The sequence below is a fragment of the Staurois parvus genome, unplaced genomic scaffold (assembly GCF_062004578.1).
Source record: "Staurois parvus isolate SC_StPar_1 unplaced genomic scaffold, SC_StPar_1.0 ptg000155l, whole genome shotgun sequence".
NCBI lineage: Eukaryota > Metazoa > Chordata > Amphibia > Anura > Ranidae > Staurois > Staurois parvus.
The window spans coordinates 15,308,102-15,333,210 of NW_028317951.1; the positions used below are offsets into that span (position 1 = coordinate 15,308,102).

At 40.7% G+C, this 25,109-nt stretch overlaps 1 protein-coding gene across 1 annotated transcript in view; it reads right to left on the reverse strand.

Annotated features, from left to right (window-relative positions):
* The window catches only part of SLC7A14 (solute carrier family 7 member 14), a 125,240-nt gene that overhangs the window by 37,538 nt on the left and 62,593 nt on the right, over positions 1-25,109 (reverse strand). Inside the window, exon 2 of the mRNA XM_089675490.1 lies at positions 6,301-6,764. Within this exon, the coding sequence (XP_089531616.1) occupies positions 6,301-6,604 (304 nt within the window). The 5' untranslated portion in view covers positions 6,605-6,764. The remainder of the gene's footprint in view (positions 1-6,300; positions 6,765-25,109) is intronic.

Consider the following 25,109-nt stretch of genomic DNA (forward strand, 5'->3'; position numbering starts at 1 on the left):
AACTGTTTTACTGAAGTAGTGATTCTCAGCTAGACTCTCTATTGTTAGAGAGTCTTACAGAAACTATGCTATATAGTCATGTTACCCTGATTGAGCCACAAAGACGTTGTGAAGAGGCCATGTTTGTGCAGCTGTCATATTCACACTCTGCAGTGTACAGTGTGCAGTATTTTTGCCATCTTGAATATGCAAGTTACACAATTACTTCCTGTCCAATCATTGTCCAATTCTGTTAAAGAAAACAAATACCTTTATGTAGTAAACAAGATAGTTTTAAAAAAACAGCTATTAGGCCCATTCATACCACTGCGCTGCAGTTATTGTGAAGGGCACCCCAACGTACCTGGGTCTTGGGGGTGCTGCACTAGCAAAAATGCAGAAAGTCTGATTTTTGGCCTGTTGTGGTTCATTGGGCAGTCCATTTAAATGAATGAATCACACATTAGGATGTAACATGATTTGTGCTAGTGCCCGTGTGTTAAACGCACAGCAACATACCTTGACTGGTGCGAATGGACCGAAACCTGACATTGTTTCACAATTCCCCATGTAAATATAGATAAGGAAACTCAATTCAGCGCTCCTACCTCTAATAAAATGTTCCCATCTGTTCAGTAAATGTTTTCTGCCAGTTATGCCCAGCAACAGACATGAGTATATGCAGACTAATATATAATAGGTACATTGTGGTCAATTAGGGAATATTGTGTTATACAAATGAATGCAAACCACAACTCTGTACTCTGTAGGAAGCCACCCATCTTCATTTGCGAATTTGGATCCTGGCAGCAGAGACCAGAATGAAATTAATCTGTGTGCAGAAGAAGGGGAAATTTGGCTAGGAATAAGTGCTGCATATTTGTGTAACTCATACGCAATGCCTCTATTTTTCCTTACACAGCAGTGGAGGGTCATAGGGTGTCTGCAATCAGCTAAATTAACAGCTCCTGTTCCAAAGTGTAGTCAAATGCTGACCCGCAGTAATAGAAATGAAACTGAAAGCTGCTTAAATTGGGAATACCTGATCTTTGAAGTGAAGGGTTAATTAAAACGAGACAATGTGAACTTATGTTTAAATAATGACAAGGATTTATGACCATTGAACCATTGTACAAATGTCTGCATTAAAAGCAATTTGCTGCATGAGCACTGCACATTGACATGGTTTCTGTCCATCCTAATCTTTTTGATTATCTAGGCTGAATTGAACTAAAGCTTCTAGTATCACAGGTAGCATTTATGATTAGTGGTTCTTAGGCAGCTCTGAGAAAAACCATTTACTTGTATCGCCAGTTGGGGGTCATGCAGTTGGTGAGAGTACTGCTTGCTCCAAAGATTAAAGAAGAACTTCACTCTCCCATTGACACATTTTTTTCTTCCTCCTTACTTGATCCTAAAAAAATATGTTCACACAGCCATCGAATACATTGTTATCTGGTATAACCTGCTGCTTTGCTGCTGCACACCAGTTCCCATGCTGTCATCCTCTCCTCTTACATCACTGGGCAGTTGGCTGTCTTTCAGGTTCTTGCAGTTGGCCCCCTGATGACTTGCTGCTGCATGTGCACAGTATGCCAGGGATTGTGCAGTGTGCTGGCAACTGCTACAAAGCCTTTTGGGATGGGCGATGTAATTCAGGAGAAGGAGGTGGAATGTCATTCTCGCTTACGTGAAAAAGCTGGAAATGTAGAGCTGACTGTGTAACGGGAGGTGAGGGGACTATGTAAATTGCTTACAGTGGTAGTAAACTCTTCTTTAATAATTTTACCTTCAGGTAACCTTATAATGAAGCTTACCTGTAGGTAAAATTAATATCTCCTAAACGTGAACCGCTTAGGATATATTAGCCCGTTTTGATATTCGGCGCATGCGCTCTGAAGGAATGGCATATCCATGCCGTTCCTTCAGAGCACTGTGCTGTGGCCAGGACTTGCGACGTCATCACGGCTCGGCAAGTCAGCTGGCCAGAGCTTGAAAACCCAGAAGGAAGAACGAGTGAGGATGGGAAGCCCCGGTCAGCCGTGTCAGCACTCTGTTGGAAGGCTTCGTTTCAAGGTAAGTCCTTCATAAGGTGCTAGCATGCGATGCATACTAGTACATTATGCCTTTACCCTGCAGGGTTTTTTTCTTTTTTTTTTATGCGGTTTACTACTATCATTAAATTCAAATCACCAAAATCTGTAAATGCATGCTATATTACATTGCGTTAATATTCACTCCACTAGAACATTTGTTTTCTGTGAACTGCAAAAATCCTGGTTGATTCTGCTGTTCACTGTCCCTGCCTCCTTGTCTGTGCCCCCATTGCAGCCTAAGATTGTGTAAACTAGCTGTTGACCTCAACTGAGCATGCTGCAGTTTCAGTTTCCTTCTAAGCAGTTAATTTCCTCCTTTTTCTTTTCTCTATTCTGAAAGCTTTGTTAATGTCATGTGACCAGCACAGAAGTGCTGTACAGATGCAGATTTATACATCTGCAAAGTACTAGAAACTCCTCCCTTTGAACTTTCCCTGAAAATAGGAAAGACCTGGGAAGCATCATGTGACCTCTGAACAGCTATGATGATTTTTTGGATTAAATTAAATACAGTGGCATGATATTTATACACACATATAAATGGAGATAGTGGCAATTAAACATTGTATGTTTAGTATCACTTTAAGGAGGATGAAGGTAGCCTTCAACAATACAGATGAGCTGGTGCTTTGCTTAGGTATGTTGTTTAAACACAACCCTGGAATGTCTACCCCCTTTCCTTCCTAAAACCTTCCCTTTACCCCCTTTTCCAGCTGTCTTATGGACAGAAACATTAAATTTTCTGTTCCTGTCTGGCTGTTCTTGACAATACAGAGAACAGCACTCACATGATGAAATGGCTGATGCTTACTGCATCATTCTCATGTATATCCAGGCAAGCATGATGAAGTGCCACCAGGGGGTGTGTCCATGACAAACCAGGGCTCACAGGAAGTGGGCTGAATTATGAAGGACATTGTGTAACCAGGAAAAGGAACAGCAGTGGTGAGTCTATAGGGAGAACAGTGCATCAAGTTTGGTGTTTTATCTAAACAAAATTACAACTGGAGCTCAGAATATACCCTGTGCATACAATAATCAAACATCTATATCTTTGTGCAAGTCTGTGAACATTTACATAAATATGTATTCATTTTCTTCAAAGCTTTCTTTTTATGTGCCAGGCAATATCTATTTTAGTTTTATCGGTTCATTAAATACTGCAAATGTTATCTCCATTGTGAGTAAACACCTCATGGTTTGACAGCTATTACGAATGGTCAGAGTAAAGGATGCAATGGCACAGCGACATGCCATCCACAGGTTACACAAGCATAGTTTATATCAATCAAGCCTTAATCTAATTATTCTCACTGCCAGTGAGGTCAGTTCTGGTAGCAATGTCTTCTTTTGTAGTCATCACAGCTGCTATAGCCAGACACAAATTGGGATTTTCCACATTTCTGCTGCGCATGAGGTTGCCTAGAAACAGATGTGATGACACAGGTTGCAATATGACCGCAAATATCTGAGTGTTTTACTTCCTACGCCATTCCTGGTATTATCAATGCAGTGTATCCTTGGAGGCTCACTTTCCACAGATGAAGAATTTTGGACAGGCTGAAGCATAGTTTGATGGATACTAAGTTCAAAAACAGATCACTGACATCCCCTGGAGCATAAAGGAAACGTCTGAGGAGTTTTTTTAGAGCTTAAATGTGCAAATAGGCCCAACAATCATTCTGTCTGGTTTAAAAGGGAACTGCAAGCAGATTCAAAATTAAGAGTAAAATTAATGTCAGGTTATGTGAACTTTGTGTTATTTGTTGTGAGCTATAGTAATACTTCACACTGCAGGTTATTATTCACAATTTGACACACTGCAGATGGGTACATTTCAAATTGCTGATGAACGCAGGTTTATTACAGACCCAAATGTGGATTCTTTTTTTCTGAGCAGTGCATCCAAATTAAAAAAACTCTTTTGTTCCAAAGTAATGACAGAATTTTGGGTTTAATGTCCAAATTTCTGCAATTTGCTCACTCCCATATTTACCCCATAATATAATAATCAAAATCTGATGATTAAAATGATATGACATAAGTGTGCTTTTTGTGACAAAGCATAAACTTGATTTGTGTAAACTGTAAATATAACATGAAGAAAAGATCAGGTCAGATTAGAGAGGGCACGAATTAGCAGCAACTTTTTCACAGCTTTTCAATCTCTAAAAATCAAAGTTACATTAAGTTTGTTTCTATAAGCATTTGATACATGCACAGTAAAGGCAAATGTCATCTAGATCATCTAATGTCATTGTTCAGACCTGAAAACTAAACTGAGAAGAGAATATTTTTAATTTAATGAAATTGATTTCATATAATTAAATGTAGTGTTTTTTACATTTTTAAGAATATTTTAAGTGGATTTAAGTGGACTTGACTGGGCTAGCTTTTGCAATGGCTTGGGGATTATGATAAGTAAGATCACTCACAAAGTTTCCATGTCTGCCATGGCCATTGAAAGGTCATCTCAATGTTTACTCTGGATTCTTCACTTATGTACTGTACAACATGAAGATTGAGTTAGGCTGGCCATAGCTTATACCACGGGTGTCAAACTGGTGGCCCTCCAGCTGTTGCTAAACTACAAGTCTCATGAGGCATTGCAAGATTGACAGTTACAAGCATGACTCCCAAAGGCAGAGGCATAATGGGACTTGTAGTTTTGCAACAGCTGGAGGGCCGCCAGTTTGACACCCCTGCGTTATACTGTTTTCTTATTTAATTTCCTTTAGATTTACCTTCAACTATCTACTGCAAGGGTCAGCCTGATTGCATACAAATTGGAAGTGTTAGGTTCAACCTCATATTATATGGTTTCAATACAACTAAAGGAAAACTGTACAAGAAAATTGTATAATGTATGGACACCCTTACCATGTCTTTTTAGTAACTATGGGGGAGGGGTAGCAGAACTAGGAGCTGCTTACTGATATCACTGTTATATGGAATTGAGAACTATAGTGGGTTGATTCTGACACTGGAATTCGGTAAGCTACATGAAGCCAATGTATAACATCAGTTATGTGTGAATGTATCGTGTCTTCCAAAACAAAAATAAAAGAACATATATATATATATATTTTGCAATATGGATGGCTGTCTGTGGATAGAATGAAGAGGAGGATAGTGAATCACCCCTCCTAATGATTACTAAAAGAAAAGTTGGGGATTTACGCACAAGGAATAATTGTAGCAGGAAAGTACATGTGCCTCTTGGGCCTAGAGATTTGCCCTGCAATGGCTACACATATATTTTAATACAGTAGTGACTGCTCCATGGTAGAGACATTCCTTTATGTCCTCTTTATTTCCCCTCTTTCTCCGGAGTCTGCGCTGCCTTCTGTTTCAGCATTTCCGGCACTGTCTCTACTACTTTCTTTGCCAAGCTATGTTCCATGGCAGTTACTATCCTCCCCCATCTACCCTCGTTTTCTCTCACCTCTCCCCTATTGTCTATGCTATATATTCTCTGGCATTTTCCCTCTTCCTGCATACATCTGCTTTTCTTGCAGATCCACCTCCTCTATTCACGCTACTACTCTATTATATCTGCACCCTGATCCATATTACTGGGTGCTGCTTTCAGCACTATACGCTGACCAATGCTTTATACATGTACAGTGCTCCATATGCGAACCACCTGCACATTCTTTCCACTGTCTCCAATCCCCTCCTGCATACCTTTCTTGTCATACCCTCTACACATCTCTTCTGAACATCATGTCATGTCCTCTCTATAAATTTTCATGCACATACTGCCCCCTTTCATACCTCCTGGTAGTCCTTTCCTACAGATAATGCCCACTATTATAAATAATAGTCATTATCTGTTTTAACCTAATTATGCTGATTAACCTGTTACACGTGTCTAATAAACAGGCATTAAATTACATAAAAATTATTAGTAAACGGTCTGTAAACTACTTTTGACATATACATTGTTCACACTTTTGCTGTTTTTCATATTTATTGCAAGAACTATTTTTCCCAACCAGAATATGTGAATATTGAAATAATGGTACATTCATACAACTATGTATGCCAATCTGAAAATATTTCTTAAGGATGATGCACTGTAATCATTGAAAGACATTTCTGTAATTATTGTATTATCATTAACAAGTATGATATTCAAGATTTGGAAAGACCACTTATTAATAAAAAAAAAAGCTAGACTCCTGTGGTACTGTAGATATTGGAGGAACCTTACATTGCTTACCTGACAAAATGGATGCCACTGCTGCAATAATAAAGGATACAATGACTCCAGGTCCAGCCATTTCCTTAGCAACTAGTCCAGAAACAACATACATCCCGGTGCCAACACAGCTGCCAACACCAAGTGAAACAAGGTCCACTGTAGTAAGTACACGAGCCAATTTTGTCCCATGAGAAGAGGTTCCTGCGGTTCCTTCTAGCATGGACTCTACAGGCTTGGTTCGAAGCACTCTTGCATTGATCGCATGCCATGTGGCCCCCCATGGAATCCGTCTTGGGTCCAGATATGAAAGGAACCCACTCATGATTTAAAGAATGTTTAGCAAGAAGTGACAAGAACAGCTCTGTGGAGGTCACTACACACTCATCCGACATCCAGATTTATAAGGTCTCAGTTGAGTTGTATATGCTCCTGATCCAAAAGGCATATCATGATAATTATACAATCTTCTTTGAAGATCCAACCTGTAAGAAAATACAAGAGTGTAAATACATAAATAAATATCAATTATTTAGTAAAACATAAGGACAAAACATTTCTAGGTTACGTTTCAAGTTTTGTGCTCTGTGCTGGTTGCCATGTTAAGACATTTAGGGGTTTATTTACTAAAGCTGGAGAGTCCAAAATCAGACTCCCTTCTGCATAGAAACCAATCAGCTTCTAACCTCAGCTTGTTCAATAAAGCTTTGGCAATGAAACCTGGAAGCTGATTGGTTTCTATGCAGAAGGGAGTCTGATTTTGGACTCTCCAGCTTTAGTAAATAAACCCCTTAGTGCTTCTTGAGACAATTAGGTTAAGGTCTAAAGGTCTAGATAATTCAAGCTGTAAATGGATAGAAAATGATATTAAAGATTGCATTCAAAGAGTTGTGATTTATAAGGTTGTAAGTGGTGTACCCCAAGTTTTGAAGCCATTACATTTTAACCCATTTATAAAAGATAGAGGGGCTTGGATTAAAAATACCATTTCTGTGTTTATAGATGACACAAAGCCATGTAAGAGAATACAGTAAGAACGGTCTGGATAAAAGCGCACAGATGTGTCCCAAAGGAAATAAGTGAATGGTATATGTCAACTATGATTGGTGGGGAAAAAACTCACTGCTGCCATGGTAAAAACACATCGGTTTGTGGGAGGTATGAACAGGAGCCAGGCGCTGTGTAGTTTTGTGATAAAAATAATGTCAAGTCTCTTGACAAAGCGCATGCGCGCGAAACATGTTGTCCCAGCAACCGGCCTCTTCCTTCTAAAGCTGCGGCTCCAGCAAGAGTTCCCCCCCTCCGTCTCTCCACATCGTGGTGACGTCATCCAGGACGCTGGGACGTCGGGTACACGTGGTCCCTGCACTGACAGGCATTCTACTTCACTGCTTCCCTCTGAGCGGACGGGCCGTCCATCTTGGAACCTGGCTTCCTAAAGCCACAGGCTGGTTATTTATTATTTTTTTACCATATGACTTACTAAAGGCACACCTCCATACAAGGTGTATTATTTTTATCACAAAACTACACAGCGCCTGGCTCCTGTTCATACCTAAGAGAATACAGTCACTGTAAGATATTTCTCATTTACAAGCTGACCTGGATGCACTGCTTGGTTGCAGTATAAGTGTAAAGTATACAATCAATCAAGAACAAAACAGAAATGGAGAAGGATCTGGGTATTCAGGTAAATCATAAACTAATTATCATATTCATTGCTAATCTGCTGCTCCTAGAGAAAGTAAGATATTTTCTTATATTTTTTTCTGTTCAATCATCTTTTATTTGAGAAAAAAATAACAAATACATTAGGCATGTAATGTACACTTTCAAAGACAGTAACACTCATTTAATGTCAGTTTCCATTTTTCCTTTTAGTTCAAAGATTAAAGTGGAACTAAACTGTCCTATCCTTTTCAGCCACAGAAGGTGCCATCTTAGCCTTTGATCTGCAGCTGCCATTGTGCTGCACATGTGATCAGTTATAACACCAGTCATTTGACAATTTGATTGGGAGCACAAGCAAATGTGGCAATTAGCTTTCCCAGCATGGCGGGAAAGTAACTGTTTATTGAAACTGTTAAATTGATGAGTTTAATTCCGATTTAGGGTAAGAAGTTTTAACATTTGCACTGGTATTAGTCAAATGTGTGGTAGGTTGAATAGCAGACTTGGTGGAAAAATAACCTCAACATCTGGAGACTGTGCTAGAGGGAGTTGGAAAGGGTGGCTTTGAAAGGAAATGGTCAGATAAGATGCAGGGAAAGGAGTTGCAAGCCATTTACAGCAGTATTAAACCCAAAACCAGAAATGTAATATATTGCAGATTACCAATCATTATATGTGAAGCCCCCCCCCCCCCCCTTTTAGCTTTCTTTTTTCTAAGCTTCCCCCCCCCCTCTTTTTTCCAGTGATTTGGCCAGTAACACACCTACAATATAAGAGTGCCTCCACTCTGGATGAATGAGCACAGAGGGCATATTTGTACAGCAGCATTGTCAATCTGGGCAGGAGCCAAACTCCAGCTAACACTTTATAATCAATTACAGCATACAATTCTTTGCCTTATGGGGTAAATGTTTTTCATAAATAAATAAAAGCTGTTCATTGCAAGAACCCCTGTTAATGTTGAATGGTTTGTCTCAGTCCTGTAATCAATATAATCTGCAAGACAGCTTGTTCTGTTGATCACCAGGTGAAAATTAAGGAAAGAAAGCCTTAAAAAGAAAACAAATGAAGTCATCACATCTAAGAGTTGGTAAGCTGTAATATAATAAATGTTTGCTTTTGAGTTTAAATACCGTCTTAAACTATTAAGATGATTCAGGTATTGAAGAGATATTGAGCTATTGCTTGACGTGTGGATTCCATATTCTACAAATATTTTGCATTGTACCATCTGTATAGCCCATGTTGTCAAACTATTTGCCACTGTTATTAGCCTTCATTCTTTTGCTGTACTTTTTGACCTCTTATTTAGTGGGCCTCACATGGAATATCTGCCAACACTGTATAGGTAATTTGGTAGATGCATGTCCAGAATCATTTTAATTTTGGATTTCTCACTGTCTTCAGCTGGTATTGGGCACTTTAGTTCTTTTTGCTATTTCAAAACACATGATGGGTGAGTTACATAGTTAGCCTGGCTGAAAAAAGTACAGTCCATCCAGGTCAACCATTAATAGAGTGCAGTAAAGAATATAAGTATTAGTGAGTAACTGGGATTAGGCTCACCATTTCCGTAGTAAATGCATACAGGGCTGGGCAGGGAGGGATGACTACCCTGGGTGCAATGGTTTACTGTTGGGATGAGGATGCCTTCCTTCTGTAACAAGGCTGAAAGGAGTAGTCACAGCGGCATCACTACTCCTGTCAGCCCAGCGCTGGGTGCGGTGAGGAGAGCCGGGAAGTGGTGCAGGCTGAGTTCTCCTAAAAAACTGTGCATTTCCAGATCAATGCAAAACCTGACTGACAGATAAGGAGCTGTACATTGATTCTGACAAGCGAGTGACTGCTGGGCATAGGATCCCCTAAGCTTGCATATCATGAATGGGGTGGGGAGGCAGTGTGGAGTCTTTGCCTTGGGAGCTGGATGACCTTGTCCCGGCACTGGATGCAAATGAGATCAAAAGGTCACTATTTTAACCTGAAGAGAGCAGAATAACTTAACTGTCAGAAGCTGATATTTTCCTTGTAGTTTTGCAAGGGGCATACCCCTTCATTGTCTACACAAATTTGTATTGATTTTTTAATTACTTGTAGACCAATAATGTAGTCCATTACCCATAATGGTAATGGATTGGCTTGTCCCTGGAAAGTTGTAGGTGGGAAGATAGAAGTTTAATTAAGTTTATAATATTTTATATCATCCCATAGTTTAAGGGAGTGCGATTATTTTTAAGATACATACATAATCTTACTCCTAAACAAAGAATTTTAAAACCCCATCTTGAATATACAGTTCAATTTTGTTCAGCCCACAAAAATCTCTTGTAAAATTGAAAAGAGTGTAGAGAAGGGCAGCTAAATTAATAAATGGATAGGAGTACTTCAGGCTATCAAGAAAATTAACCAAATGGAATGTACTGACTTTTGAGTAGAGGCAAACAAGGAATGAGGATATAATCATTTTGTATAATTACATAAATGTTCCTGTCATAAACTGAATGCTGTTCACTTTAAGTTCACCACAAAACACAAAAAAGCATTCTTTGCTTTTAAAGACATAGAGATTTAACATTGTGATATGGAAATGGTTCTTTACTGTAAGAGCTGTGAAAATGTGGAATAGTCTTCCACATGAGCTAATTTTATCTGACTCAGTAGATTACTTCCAAAAGGTGCTAGATGTGGTTTTAAATGCACAAATTAAAAAGCAGCAATGCTTATTTTAAGAAATAAGCTGCAGAATGTTAATTGTTTGGATGTCTTTGAGTATCAGAAAGGAATTTTATTTCCCTGATGGAGGAAATTGGAAAAATATTTTATAGGAGTTTTTGCATCCCCTGGAATATCTACAGGGTTAGGGATTTTTCTTTTTGGTTAAACTCAACTTTAGGAATGAGCAGGTTGATTTTGGAAATACAGATTTAGCCATGAAATACTAGATTCTTCATCAGCAAAATTTCTCAGTTTTGCCTATTGAATTAAGGTGAAATTTGCTTGCTTGTTTTGGGGATTTTGGGGTGTATTTCAGGTGGATTAGTTAATTTAGTTTATTTAGTGTTCTTTGCAGTTTAATGGAGACCTCATATTTATCAGAAGCAATTTAAAGTCTGTTGCACCTTTTAAAACCCACCTTTGCCTTCTGCATTCAAATGCATTTAACCAAAATCTCCCAAAAATGTCTTAATTACACTCATCCCCAAGTGCATTTAGCTGTTTGCTTGAAGAACACTTTCATACTATGAGGTTGATTTACTAAATTCAATCAGCTCACTTTGCAATGGAATTTTCTCTAGAGCTTATGCGGTAAAGCTCTGCTAACTTCCATTATCCAATCATATGCAAGCAAAGATGCATTTTTCAAAATTTTCCTTTAACATGATTGGGTATTATTTGCAAAGTGAAATTTCACCATATTCACAAAGAGAAATTCCTCTTGCAAAGTGCAGCTTCCCTTGAGAAGTAAATAGACTATATGCCTTCAGTAAATTAACCCCTAGGTCTGCAGCTTTATAGATGACAGAGACTAAACGTCTGTGAACCGATTCAAAACACATTTTTCCTAGAGCAATCTGATCAATAGCAAAAACAATATTTTTAAAAATATGTCTCGTGATCAAGAATAATCAGTGTGTCTATTATACTCCAAAATTTCCAGCTAACTACCAACATGATTATCCGTCAAAGATCTTTTCTATCACGAGTGCAGTAGCGCTGTGAAATGAATTTAATCACAGTTACCAAGTTGTTAATTGCAGCTGGAGTCTTCTACAGATGCACATAATTGAGGAACTAAAATAATTCAGAGACTAAAGGAATAATTACAGTGAAAACAAGAGTAATTAGGTTTTGGCACACCAGAATAACATAAATGAATGTCACAGAAAAAACATGTAATACAGTACAATTGCTGTATTTACAAAAGGTTATATTCAGAGCAGACATGAAGCTGCTTTAATTAACCACAAGTCTCCAATCTTCACTTGCAGTTCTTATCAGATCCTATAGTATGTTTCAATAAAATGGTTTATTCATATTTTACCTACTTGCAGGCCAGCTGTCCTCAACTTCCAACAAGCACTCCTGGCAGAAGTGTTTTTTACAGCACAGAAACTTTTCGACCTACAGAATGGCCAAGAGACCATTATAGAATGACTAAGATGACATTTCCCTTCCAATAAAAAACAATAATGTGTAAAGGCAGCAGAAAAAGCACACATTTCTAAGACTTTCTTGCCCAAAGCAACAGCTGCTCTTAGTAAATAAATTAGTAATGAAAGTCAGCAACAGATGTTCAGCAATGTGACAATGTTACAGTTGGCATTGAATTTACTCCACTGTCACAAACATGTTCTATAAAAATAAAGCTAGCTACTTGGATAGCCTGTGTCCTAAGAAGCAATGGGGTCTATTGATCCTATTGCTATGGACACGAGAGGCAGCGTTTACAAAGGACTTTGCCATGAATTAGATATATAATGCTGTACAGAGCTAATGATATGATGGTAGTTAGATAAATTACTTCCATCTGTAGTAGTAGTATCATACTTAAAACAAATACTTGATAAAGTTCCAGTAACATGCTGAAGAAGTAAAAGTGTGCAGCTATTTGTTAGATTAAGTTAAAATGTCATTAAATCCACATCATTAAAAACTATCAATACATGATGTATTACATGCTGTTTACACTCACTCATTCACTATGGGAATCATTTTCTGTATTCTGAAAAAAAACCTTGTTGTTCTCTATCTCCCCCTCCTGTCCATGTCCCCACTGCAGTTGACAGCTAGTGCCCATGCTCAGTTTTCAGTGTTTCTATCATTAGCATTTCCTCTCCATCACATCTGAGCTGCCCACTTGACATGTGTGACCGTATAGACCGGGTGTCGGCAACCCGCGGCTCCGGAGCCGCATGCGGCTCTTTTTCACCTTTCCTGCGGCTCCGGAGCACACTGCCCACCAGGTGACAGGCAATAGGGTCGGCAAGCCGCGGCTCTTTTAATGTAGATCTTCTGTGTGCCGGGCGCCCGCTGGCAAACATTGGCTGTCAGGATGTAGGCGGGGCAGCCCGGATGTAGGCGGGGCAGCGTGACGAACTCCTCTCCTCTCACAGTCCGCCCTGAAGACCAGAACGGCGCGGGAACCCAGCGAGAGGAACGCGCGGAGCAAAGGTAAGTGAATTCACACAATATGGGGAATGAATTACTATGGGGGATGAATTACTATAGGGGGGATGAATTACTATAGGGGGGATGAATTACTATAGGGGGGATGAATTACTACGGGGGATGAATTACTACAGGGGGGATGAATTACTACAGGGGGGATGAATTACTACAGGGGAGATGAATTACTATATGAGGGATGAATTACTATATGAGGGATGAATTACTATATGGGATGAATTACTATGGGGGATGAATTACTATGGGGGATGAATTACTATGGGGGATGAATTACTATAGGGGGGATGAATTACTATATGGGGGATGAATTACTATAGGGGGGATGAATTACTATAGGGTGGATGAATTACTATAGGGGGGATGAATTACTATATGGGGGATGAATTACTATAGGGGGGATGAATTACTATGGGGGGTGAATTACTACGGGGGATGAATTACTATATGGGGGATGAATTACTATATGGGGGATGAATTACTATAGGGGGGATGAATTACTATAGGGGGGATGAATTACTATGGGGGATGAATTACTATATGGGGGATGAATTACTATGGGGGATGAATTACTATGGGGGATGAATTACTATATGGGGGATGAATTACTATATGGGGGATGTATTTTCAGTTTTAAAAATGTTTCTCTCAAAATAAATTTCAATCGTGGTTTTGGCGAGATTTGGCTCAGTCGAAAAAAAAGGTTGCCCACCACTGACCTAAGGCTATGATTGTGATTATGACTATACACTGTGGCCCTGATTAACCCTTTGCTTACTGGGCCCTTAAACCCCCTTCATGACCAGAGCGTTTTTTGCAATATATGCAGTGTCGGATTTGTTTTAAATGTTGCAATGGTTTTGCGGCTCCCAGTCTTTTTTTCCCTCTCGGAAATGGGTCCAAGTGGCTCTTTATGTCTTAAAGGTTGCAGACCCCTGGTATAGACAGTGTTAAATGACAACCCACTCCTCCACACCCACTAAGCAGCTAAACACAATGGGGGTGTGATATTACGTCTCGATTGATGGATGTTTCAACTCCCTGTTATTCTAAAACACAGGCTGGAGGGACGTGACACAGCCCACGCCATGTTGTTTCCAAAAAATAAAAAATATTTGAACGCAAATAAATATTTGTATAACAATTTAAAACAGTTTATTGATATTAATTATTCATTTTAGTCTGTATCCCAAAGGTTTTTTTTAAATTTTGAACATGTGACAAGTAACAGAGGAACAGAAGCTCCTCCTGCCACTGTTTTCCTGCAGACAGGCTGAGAAAGAGCTGGGTCATGTGAAAACTGTATATCAATTAGGAAAAAAGGTACTTTTTTAAAAATTAAAAATTAAATAGTAAAATAATTACAGTGCTGTTATCCACATACAGAAAGAGAGGGGATAAAGTAAATGAAACAGTGTGTGTGTCAGGAATCTGGGTATGACCAGAAATGTGTGGACTGACACAGGGAAGCACAGACTTCAGGTATGATATAATAACAATATCATTTTTATTAGCCATCCAGATATATAACGCACAGTGAACAAACCAACCTTGCACTAATCTTAGTATGTGCAGGAACACAGGCGTAGTCAAGCTGGAGAGGTGGAATGGTCAGGTGGCCGTAAGGTACTGTCAGGTGCCGCCTGGCGGTGTCTCTAGCAGCCCATAGCACGGATTTCCTTAGGGCGCGGGGTCTAAGTCCCAGCCTGCTATTCACCAGGGCCCCTGATGGTGGGGATGGACTTGGTGCAGACTGGAACCAGGTCGCAACCCCTGAGTGCGTCCGGCTGTGGTAGAGTGTACTGGCAGGGGAGTGCAGGAATTGAGTCTGATGGGAAGAGGCAGGCAGACTTACTAAAGGTGATCCATGCGGGATGGATCGTCAAGTGAAGTAAGCGTAGTCAGACAGGCCAGGTTGGTATCATGCGGGCAGCGTGGTACAGGAGGAGCAAGCAGAGAATGGTCGGGGTCACAAGCCAGGTTCAGCAGGTAGCGGGCAGTGCGGTACCGAGGATCAGGCAGAAGGATGGTCAGGCAAGCCAGGGGTTCAACAGGAGACGGTCAGCAGAGGTCAGGGTCAGCAACAAGGCAGGAACACAGGATACCAGGTACAGGGGCTCATGGGAAACATACACCAAGGCCCTGATCACAGGCCTGGTCATTCCTTAAATACACTTCCTGTAATCAGCTTCAGGTGTTGGCTGACTGTAGGAGTGAGCTTCTGGCTGCTGAGAGCACCCGCTGGTCAGCCCTGGTACTGCAGCCCACACAGCAGGTGAGTCCCACCACCAGTCTATTCCTGACAGTGTGTTTAATATCACTTTAATAGTAGATGCAGTGATCCTACTAGAAGAGCTTTGCTATAAAGACCCATAATATTTATTGAACATGCTGTAATATCTGGAAGATCAGGAAAATTGGCACTGCCTTTGGTGATTTTTTTCCTGTTTGAATGAATTCTGAAGTAAATATTTTCCAACCCCAAACCCTGTTTAGGCTTCACCTTTATACTGTGTGCATGATGCCGTCCCTAGGCAAGAAATGCAGGATGACTATCGGCTGTTTCAAGAAACAGATTTGGTTATTTCCCCACTTGCCGCTTATGCTGACTGAACAAAGTAAAAATACATATTACATTTGACTATGGAAGAGCATATAACTCTCACAGTGTGGCATTGGGTGGCTGAGCAATGGTTGCTCTCCTGGGCAAATGTGACCGTAACAGTTTAAAAGGAAGGGGAATACAAGAAACAGGGGAAAGAGCAGTTACGTATTCCTGCTGTTTTAGCCTACATGGGTAAAGCATTGGTTCATTTTAGGCAGACAAAATGCTATCCAAACACATGCATTCTAAAGTGCCGTTTTCAAATGTAAAATGTAGGTTTCAGACATAAAAGACCATTTATATGGTTCCCTGGGGTATAGTGAGTGGAATCTCTGCCATTCTCTGGATAGCATTAGTAGCTCACTGACTGGTTTCAGGCATTCCTTTCATTTCTCTCTGTAAAGCTCCCCATTCTGAATATCTTCCATAAAAAGCTTTTGAGCCACCAGAGAATTCAAGCACTCTAGACTCTACAATTAAGCCCCTTGAACAGGGTAAAACATGTCAGAACCAATGAGCATTGGGTTTTGTGATTTTTGCCAACATACAATAAAGCAGCTTTTCGAAAAGAACATATGTAGATGTATAGTGTCTTGAAAAAGTATTCATACCCTTGAAATTTTCCACATTTTGTCATGTTATAGCCAAAAACAAATGTATTTTATTGGGACTTTATGTGATAGACCAACACAAAGTGGCACATAATTGTGAAGTAGAAGGAAAATGATAAATGGTTTTCAAAATTTTTTACAAATAAATATCTGAAAAGTTTGGCGTGCATTTGTATCCAGCCCCCCCTGAGTCAATACTTTGTAGAACCCCCTTTCGCTGCAAATACAGCTGCAAGTCTTTTTGCGGATGTCTTTACCAGCTTTGCACATCTAGAGAGTGACATTTTTGCCCATTCTTCTTTGCAAAAAAGCTCAGCTTGGATGGAGAACATCTGTGAACAGCAATTTTCAAGTCTGGCCACATATTCTCAATTGGATTTAGCTCTGGACTTTGACTGGGCCATTCTAACACATGAATATGCTTTGATCTAAACCAGGGGTGGGCAACTGTGGCCCTCCAGCTGTTGGTGAACTACAAGTCCCATCATGCCTCTGCCTTTGGGAGTCATGCTTGTAACTGTCAGTTTTGCAATGCCTCATGGGACTTGTAGTTCTACAACAGCTGGAGGGCCACAGTTGCCCACCCCTGATCTAAACCATTCCATTGTAGCTCTGGCTGTATGTTTAGGGTTGTTGTCTTGCTGGAAGGTGAACCTCCACCCCAGTCTCAAGTCTTTTGCAGACTGTAACAGGTTTTCTTCTAAGATTGCCCTGTATTTGGTTCCATCCATCTTCATATCAACTCTGACCAGCTTCCCTGTCCCTGCTGGAGAAAAGCATCCCCACAACATGATGCTGCTACTCCCATGTTTCATGGTGGGGATGGTGTATTCAGGGTGATGTGCAGTGTTCTCTGCCACACATAGCATTTTGCTTTTAGGCCAAAAAGTTCAATTTTGGTCTCATCTGACCAGAGTATCTTTTTCCACATGTTTGCTGTGTCCCCCACATGGCTTCTCGCAAACTACAAATGGTACTTCTTATGGCTTTCTTTCAACAATGGCTTTCTTCCTGCCACTCTTCCATAAAGGCCAGATTTGTGGAGTGCACGACTAATTGTTGTCTTGTGGACAGATTCTCCCACCTGAGCAGCTCTTCCAGAGTTTCAATGGACCTCTTGGCTGCTTCTCTGATTAATGCTCTCCTTGCCAGCCTGTCTTTGTAGGTTTGCAGTTGTGCCATACTCTTTACATTTTCAGATGATGGATTGAACAGTGCTCCGTGAGCTGTTTAAATCTTGGGATATTTTTTATAACCTAACCCTGCTTTAAACTTCTCCACCACTTTATCCCTGACCTGTCTGGTGTGTTCCTTGGCCTTCATTATGCTGTTTGTTCAATAATGTTCTCTAAAAAATCTCTGAGGACTTCACAGAACAGCTGTATTTATACTGAGATTAAATTACACACTGGTGGAATCTATTTACTAATTAGGTGACTTCTGAAAGCAAATGGTTCCACTAGATTTTAGTGGGGGTTTCACAGCAAAGGGAGCTGAATACAAATGCACGCCACACTTTTCAGATATTTATTTGTAAAAAATTTTGAAAACCATTTATCATTTTCCTTCCACTTGACAATTATGTGCCACTTTGTGTTGGCCTATCACATAAAATCCCAATAAAATACATTTACGTTTTTGGTTGTAACATGACAAAATGTGTAAAAAGGGTATGAATACTTTTTCAAGGCACTGTAGATTTATGGGGTGTCAGCTGAGCACAGCTGCTTTACAGAAATACGTTTGGTGTTTATTAAAAGCCCGGATAACAAAGAAACAAAAACCCAAAAAATCCTGCCCGAGAAAATGTTCAAGAAAATATCCCTTAACCGCTTCCCACCCGGCCACTGCATATAAACGGCCAGCTGGGAGCTTTGTCACTCTAAGTAGATGTTCAGGAACGTCCTTCAGAACATGCACACAAGCGCGGCCTCATGGCTTTGTAGCTGTGTGCTCTCGGTGTGCCTGTGTCCCTTGGACATAGCACAACACCGCTCGGCAGAAGGGCCCTCTGATTGCCCCTTGTGATCACATGACAGCTGTGTCCAATCACAGCAGTCATGTGATATCAACAAAGCCACCATTCAATTGAACGGCTCTGCCTCTCCTCACACAGAGCCCGTGAGTGAGGAGAAACAGAGCCGATCAGAGAGTACACACAAGCACATCGCCCACACATGTCACAGTACCAGTGATCCACATCTGTGATCCACATCTGTCCCAGTACCAGTGATCCACATCTGTCACAGTGCCAGTGATCCACATCTGTGATCCACATCTGTCCCAGTAGCAGTGGTTCACATCTGTCACAGTGCCAGTGATCCACATCTGTCACGGTGCCAGTGATCCACATTTGTCACAGTGCCCGTGATCCACATCGGTCACCGTACCTGTGATCCACATCTGTCACTGTACCCGTTCTCCACATCTGTCACAGTACCCGTGATCCACATCTGTCATTGTGCCCATGATCCACATCTGTCACAGTGCCAGTAATCCACATCTGTTACAGTGCCCGTGATCCACATCTGTCATTGTGCCCGTGATCCACATTGGTCACCGTACCTGTGATCCACATCGGTCACCATACCGTGCTCCACATCTGTCACAGTACCCGTGATCCACATCTGTCAATGTGCCCATGATCCACATCGGTCACCGTACCTGTGATCCACATCTGTCACCGTACCCATGCGCCACATCTGTCACAGTACCGGTGATCTACATCTGTCACAGTGACAATGATCAAACATCTGTCACCGTACCCGTGATCAACATCTGTCACAGTACCGGTGATCTGCATCTGTCACAGTGCCAATGATCAAACATCTGTCACCGTACCCATGCTCCACATCTGCCACAGTACCGGTGATCTACATCTGTCACAGTGCCAATGATCAAACATCTGTCACCATACCCGTGATCCACATCTGTCACAGTACTCATGATCCACATCTTTCACCGTACACGTGATCCACATTTGTCACAGTGCCAATGATCCACATCTGTCATAGTACTCGTGAACAACATCTGCCACAGTGCCAGTGATCTATATCTGTCACAGTGCCAATGATCAAACATCTGTCACAGTGCCAGTGATCCACATCTGTCAATGTACCCTTGATCCACATCTGTCAATTGTTGTGGGCTTTTGAATCATGTCTCAAAAATATGACTTTTATCAAGACATAATATTATATGGCAAACAGCTCAGCAATAGCCGGATGCTAAGAGTTAATTTTGTCTTGGTTGAACCATCTAGCTAGAGAAATGTAATGGGTAAAGGGATTGTTTTTCTTTCCTCCTAGAGACAATACTGTTTTAAAGTTCTACAGGTGATCAAACACCATTATTCAGACTTCAATAAGCAGGTAAACATATACAAGGTCTGGACATGACAATAGAGGAACCAAACTGATTGTCTGAGAGCTTACCCAAACCTTGTAGAGTGTGATGAACCAACAGACCTCTGAAACTATTACCATATACTATTGTTCACCAAGGGTGAAAGCATTAACAATTGTTTACCATAAGCCCAATACAAGGGCCATGCAAATAGAGAGTTTTTCCCTACACAGAGAAAAATGTTGATGCTGAAACCAAGGGGTGAAATTCAGGACATTTAAGTTTAAAAGTTCACTGTATATCATTACAAAAATGTATTACAAAAACAGATTATAAATAAGATGTCATAGACTTTAAACACCACTAAATACTCAGCAATGGGAACTATATATCACTAACTTGAGTATTGAGATGATGGGAAGTAAGATGTATTATAAACTAGCATTAGTTACATGTCTTATCAGGAAACAAACAGGATGGTACTTCAAGGAGGAATAACCTAATATACACCTATATTCCATGGTCCCTATTTAGAATAATATAGGTATCACTGCTATATCTGGAAAGTGCTGTATATTTTATTCCTGAAATTACCTGAAGATTCCACCCAAGATATGAGTCATATCAAATACTCACATTGTTCTGTGATACATGACCGCCACCTGGCGGGCAGGTGAGAAATAGCTTATGTACACACATTTCTCAACTAGCCAATCAGGAAGCCTGGTGGGAAGGTATCTTAGAACAATGGACTAGTGGATATAAAAAGCCCATGTGCTGTAACAGAAAAAAAAAACCTCATGAAAAAGAAGAACCCTCATAAGACCTCATGGAAAGACCTGACATCTGAAGAAGATCTCTGCTGAAATAACTACTCTTCCATCTTTTCAAACTTCCTAAAACTTTAAACCTCTAAACTTATAACTTCCTACATTCTCCCCTATTGAATCTCTCACTTGCCTATATATCAGTCTAAAGGCGTTCCACTGCCAGCTAAATCCACGGGAGAGTTGCCTAGTCTGACGTCCGGGTGTGGTGAGATGTTTATTTGATTTGTATTAATTACTTTCTCTGTTGTGTAGAATCATAAAAATTACCGTAGTGTATTACAACAATATTGGATAGTTAGATATATGTAGTCAGATACTGTGTTACTGTTAAAAAAATTGCTGATTGCCATATTATAAATTTTTCCATATTTCATAATTTATTGAATATTAATAACCAGAGTATCATATATCAAGGGCTTACTTCTTTCAAGCCTATGGCCACGGCGTGTAAGAATATAACCTTTGAGATATTCGAAATTATTAATTATTAATAAATTTAATATAATATCATATCATTTAAATTTGTGATTGATGTAATTAGTTAGAGACATTATTAGTGTGTCTTACATTGGTAGGATATATTTTTGATTGTGTGTACCAATATTCATTTATCACCAGTCTTTTGTGTTTTGTGTTAATATATATATAATTTTTGTACATAAATAAATTTTTATATTTATCTATTATAAGGCAAATTTTGTGTGTATGGTACGAAATCATATTGGCTAAAAGAATTCAAGGTATAATAATAAGTGGTGATCGAATTATCCAAGTGTCCAAATTATTGGTTTACTAAATATTTGCCGTATTTTAACGGCTGGAGGCACTGTAATATTTCATCTAAGGGAAAGGGACACGCCCTTTATAAATAATATATATCCTTACATAAACCACCACAACATAAATTTGGAGGCGCTGCTGAGAGCCATAGAAATCGTACCATAACACAAAACGCACTGGTGATTGTATATTTGTACACTTTATCAAACATATATTTTGTATCAAAATGGCATCCAGTAATCACGGATCCACCTCTTCCAAGCATAACGAGGAAAATATGGCGGCTCAAGGCATTGAGCAAGAAGCTATGAAGCCAGCTCGGAAAGCTGCCGGTGCTTGGCAGAAGTATGTTGAAAATGGAGTAATAGATTATCTCCGCAAGAGATTAAGTTTGGGGGATAGCAATAAGGAATTTGTGGATGAAGAGAAAAAGCAGGCTATTAGCACCTTTGAGGACCTGTTCAACCAAAAGGGCCAGGTTGTTGGGTTTTTAATAGCATTTGCTGGAGCAGAAAGTGATAGAAGCCGTGACAGACTTCTCCTAGAAGCTTGGCCCATGTTATGGTTCATGACCGCTGGAGCTGCCCAGCAGACCATGACTCTAAGGGAAGAGTTGTCAGAGGCCCGCCTCTTGTTAGAAAGCAAAAATCAGGACATTGAGTCTTTGAAAGGGAAGCTTGGTCATGCCGGTGTTCGTTTAGACGAATCCGAGAAACATTATGATAGATTGGTCGGAGACTTTCGAAGTGCTCAGGACCTATATGAAAGAAACTTTCAGGAATTAAAACAACTTCAAAAGAAGTATCAGGACTTAAAAGATGAGGTGGAGTACTTCAGATCAGAGAGGTTATCTCCTGTCAAAATTAAAGTTCACCCAGGGGATAAGCATGACCAGTCAGAACTTACCTTGATAAAATCTGAGCAGAAAACTCTGGAGGAGCAGATTATAAGGTTGACGGCCCAAATAAATTCTGGGGTCCAAAGACGGACCAACCCAGTCAAGCCAGAGGCTGATGAGCGGAGATACCCGCATCACAGCGAAGTATCTGATAGTGAGTCAGGGTCAGAATATAGGTCACCTCCTAGGCTTTCAAGATACACTCCAGAGCGCTCTGAAGGAAAATATGAGGTTTCATATAGGCAGGAAGGGAAATCCCAGGGGTCATTCAGGAGATATGACACCCCAAAGGTTATTAAGTTCCTGAAGGACACTGTTCCTATGTTTTCTAAGAAAGGGTCCCTTGAGATCACCGAACACATGAGAACATATGAACAGACGTTAGAGATTCTGGGCATTAGAGATGACCACACCAAAATAGAATTGCTGCCATGGGTGTTTGAGGAGAAATACCGGCAATTCTTTGAGACCTTGAGGGCCTATTCCAATCAGTCCTGGAGAGAGGTTAAACATAAGTGCCACATGGAATTTGGGCCTTATAAAACTGTAACCTCTGCCAAGGCTGCGGCCTACAATTTAAAGTGTGGTCCTCACCAAAGCCCTGCAGAATTTCTGGCTGTCCTCAGAAATGCCTATTTCCTGGCTGAAAAGGATCCCAATCCTAACCAGCCAGAATTCAAGACACTATTCTATGAAGCATTACCTGCTTACATAAAATTGGGACTTGCAAAGGATTACAGAAAGGGATGCTCTCTTGATTGGTTGGTGAGAGAGAGTGACTATTTATTCTCGATCCAACAGTCCAGTGAGGGCGGGATAAAAAGAGAACCTAAAAATAGCCCCAAGATAGTAGCAGCCACTACCGTTTCCCCTCCAAATCCAAATGTGCAGGCAGAGAAGAAATCATATGCGGAAGTAGTCCGTGGGGGTAAAACCAATGGTTCCCCTAGATTTGTACCTCAAGCCCAGCAAGTGAAGGAGGTCCATAACTTTGCACCCCAAAACCAGTGGGTGAGAAAGGATAGACAAAAGCCAGGGAACTACGGTAGTGGAAGTGAGAAGAATAAAAAGTATGGTAAGGGCCAGTACAGTGATGAAAATCAAAGGAGGCAATGGTATCCTCAGAGGTTCTATTATCCTCGCCAAAACCAACATGGGAATTTTTATGGGAACCCCAATTTCAACAGGCCCCATAATTACAATAAGAATCCCAATTTTAATAAAAACTCCGATTTCCAAAGATTTCCTCCACGCCAAGAACACCCTCAGGCTCAAAGGGGGGATACAGTACCCCAGGCTCCCTTTAATAACAGGGAGACCCCAAAACCTCAGAGAGAACAATGGCGTCGGGACCAGAGCAGTAGTTCTGACTCTGAGTCTCATTACCAGTCTCGTCCAAAATACAAGCGCAAATATAGGAAAAGGGAGAATCAACAGAATGACTCCTCTGAGCGTATTGGACAAATAGAGGCACAGGTCAGCAAAATGGCTGAACAAATGGACAGGCTTGTCACTCAATTTCCATCCAATCCTTTTTTAGGAGCAGCTCCTGTGACCAACCAAGGGTCACAGAATTAACAGGCAACCAAGCCTTAAACCAACAGGGGAGGACACTGAGTCAAATGACAGGAGATGTGTGCCCCGTCCCTGACACGCCTACTAATAGAGAATCTAGTTCTCAGGCAAAGGGGGACCAGTTGTTGGTTATTAATGATTCTCCTGTTTTTCAGTGTCCATCTATTGCCCCTAATATAGTCGCGGCATCGGAAGTCGTCGGGATTGACAAGCCAGACGGAGCACCAACTTCTAGTTGTGCTTCTGTCTTGAGACAGTCCAAGAATCCCACCAGGGAGGATAAGGGTAATGTGTCCACCACATGCGGTGAGATAAGAGCCAGTCATATGTTATTGAAGGGCCCACAGATCTTCAACCACACCAATTTCATGTGTGAGCTGACTGAATCTGATGGGAGATATTATGCCACGGTGCAGGTGCAGGATGCCAGTGATCTTTCGATTGTCGGCTTAATAGACACTGGATCCCAAGCAACCATCATGTCACAGGAGCATTTTGACAAAGTGGCGAATGTCATGCCCACCAAGCCAAGACTTAAAAGTTTTGACAGCTCATTGATTGGTGTAGGTGGAGACCCTTTACAAGTCATGGGTACCGCCTGGCTTAAACTGAAACTGGGTAATAAGGAACTGAGACACCCCATCATCATTGCTAGCATATCACAGCACCACATGATAATTGGGATGGACTTCCTAAAAAGGCTGAACACCATAGTTGATTGTGTGAACCAAGTCCTGTGGTCACAGGTAAATACCCCAATTAAATATGGGAAACTTAAAACTCCCCATTCCCGACAACATTGCCACCTGGTGGAAGAAAGGCCTGGATCATTAGAAATCCATTTCAGGAACAGCCAACTTCCTGATGTAACGGTTATCAAACCTGATGACTGTAACCCTATCAGAAGAGATGAGGAACACATTTTTAGAATTCCCCAAGATAAAATAAAAGATATTTCCCTCCAAGATGACATCCTTACGATATCTTTTCATCAGGAGGATAAACCAAGAAAAGGGGGAGATCACACCCAATTCTTGACAGGTATTGAAAGGGTTAACAGCGACTTGTTTATCCCCATCCGGATAAATGGTCTTAATAGGTCAAAATATGCCAAACTAGATTTGAGACAGGAACACAGCTTTGTAAGCCATGGGTTGATAAAACACCTGACCGAAATGGAAATGATCCGTTTCTCCACACCTCAGCGTCATTGGATTTCAGACTCCCTTGATGACTCTGATGATCACAATTCAATGGCTAGGTGTCTCTTAAACGTCACTGTAGGAAACAAAACAGCCGCCCATGTGTTCCTAGTCTTGGATAATTCCCAAACT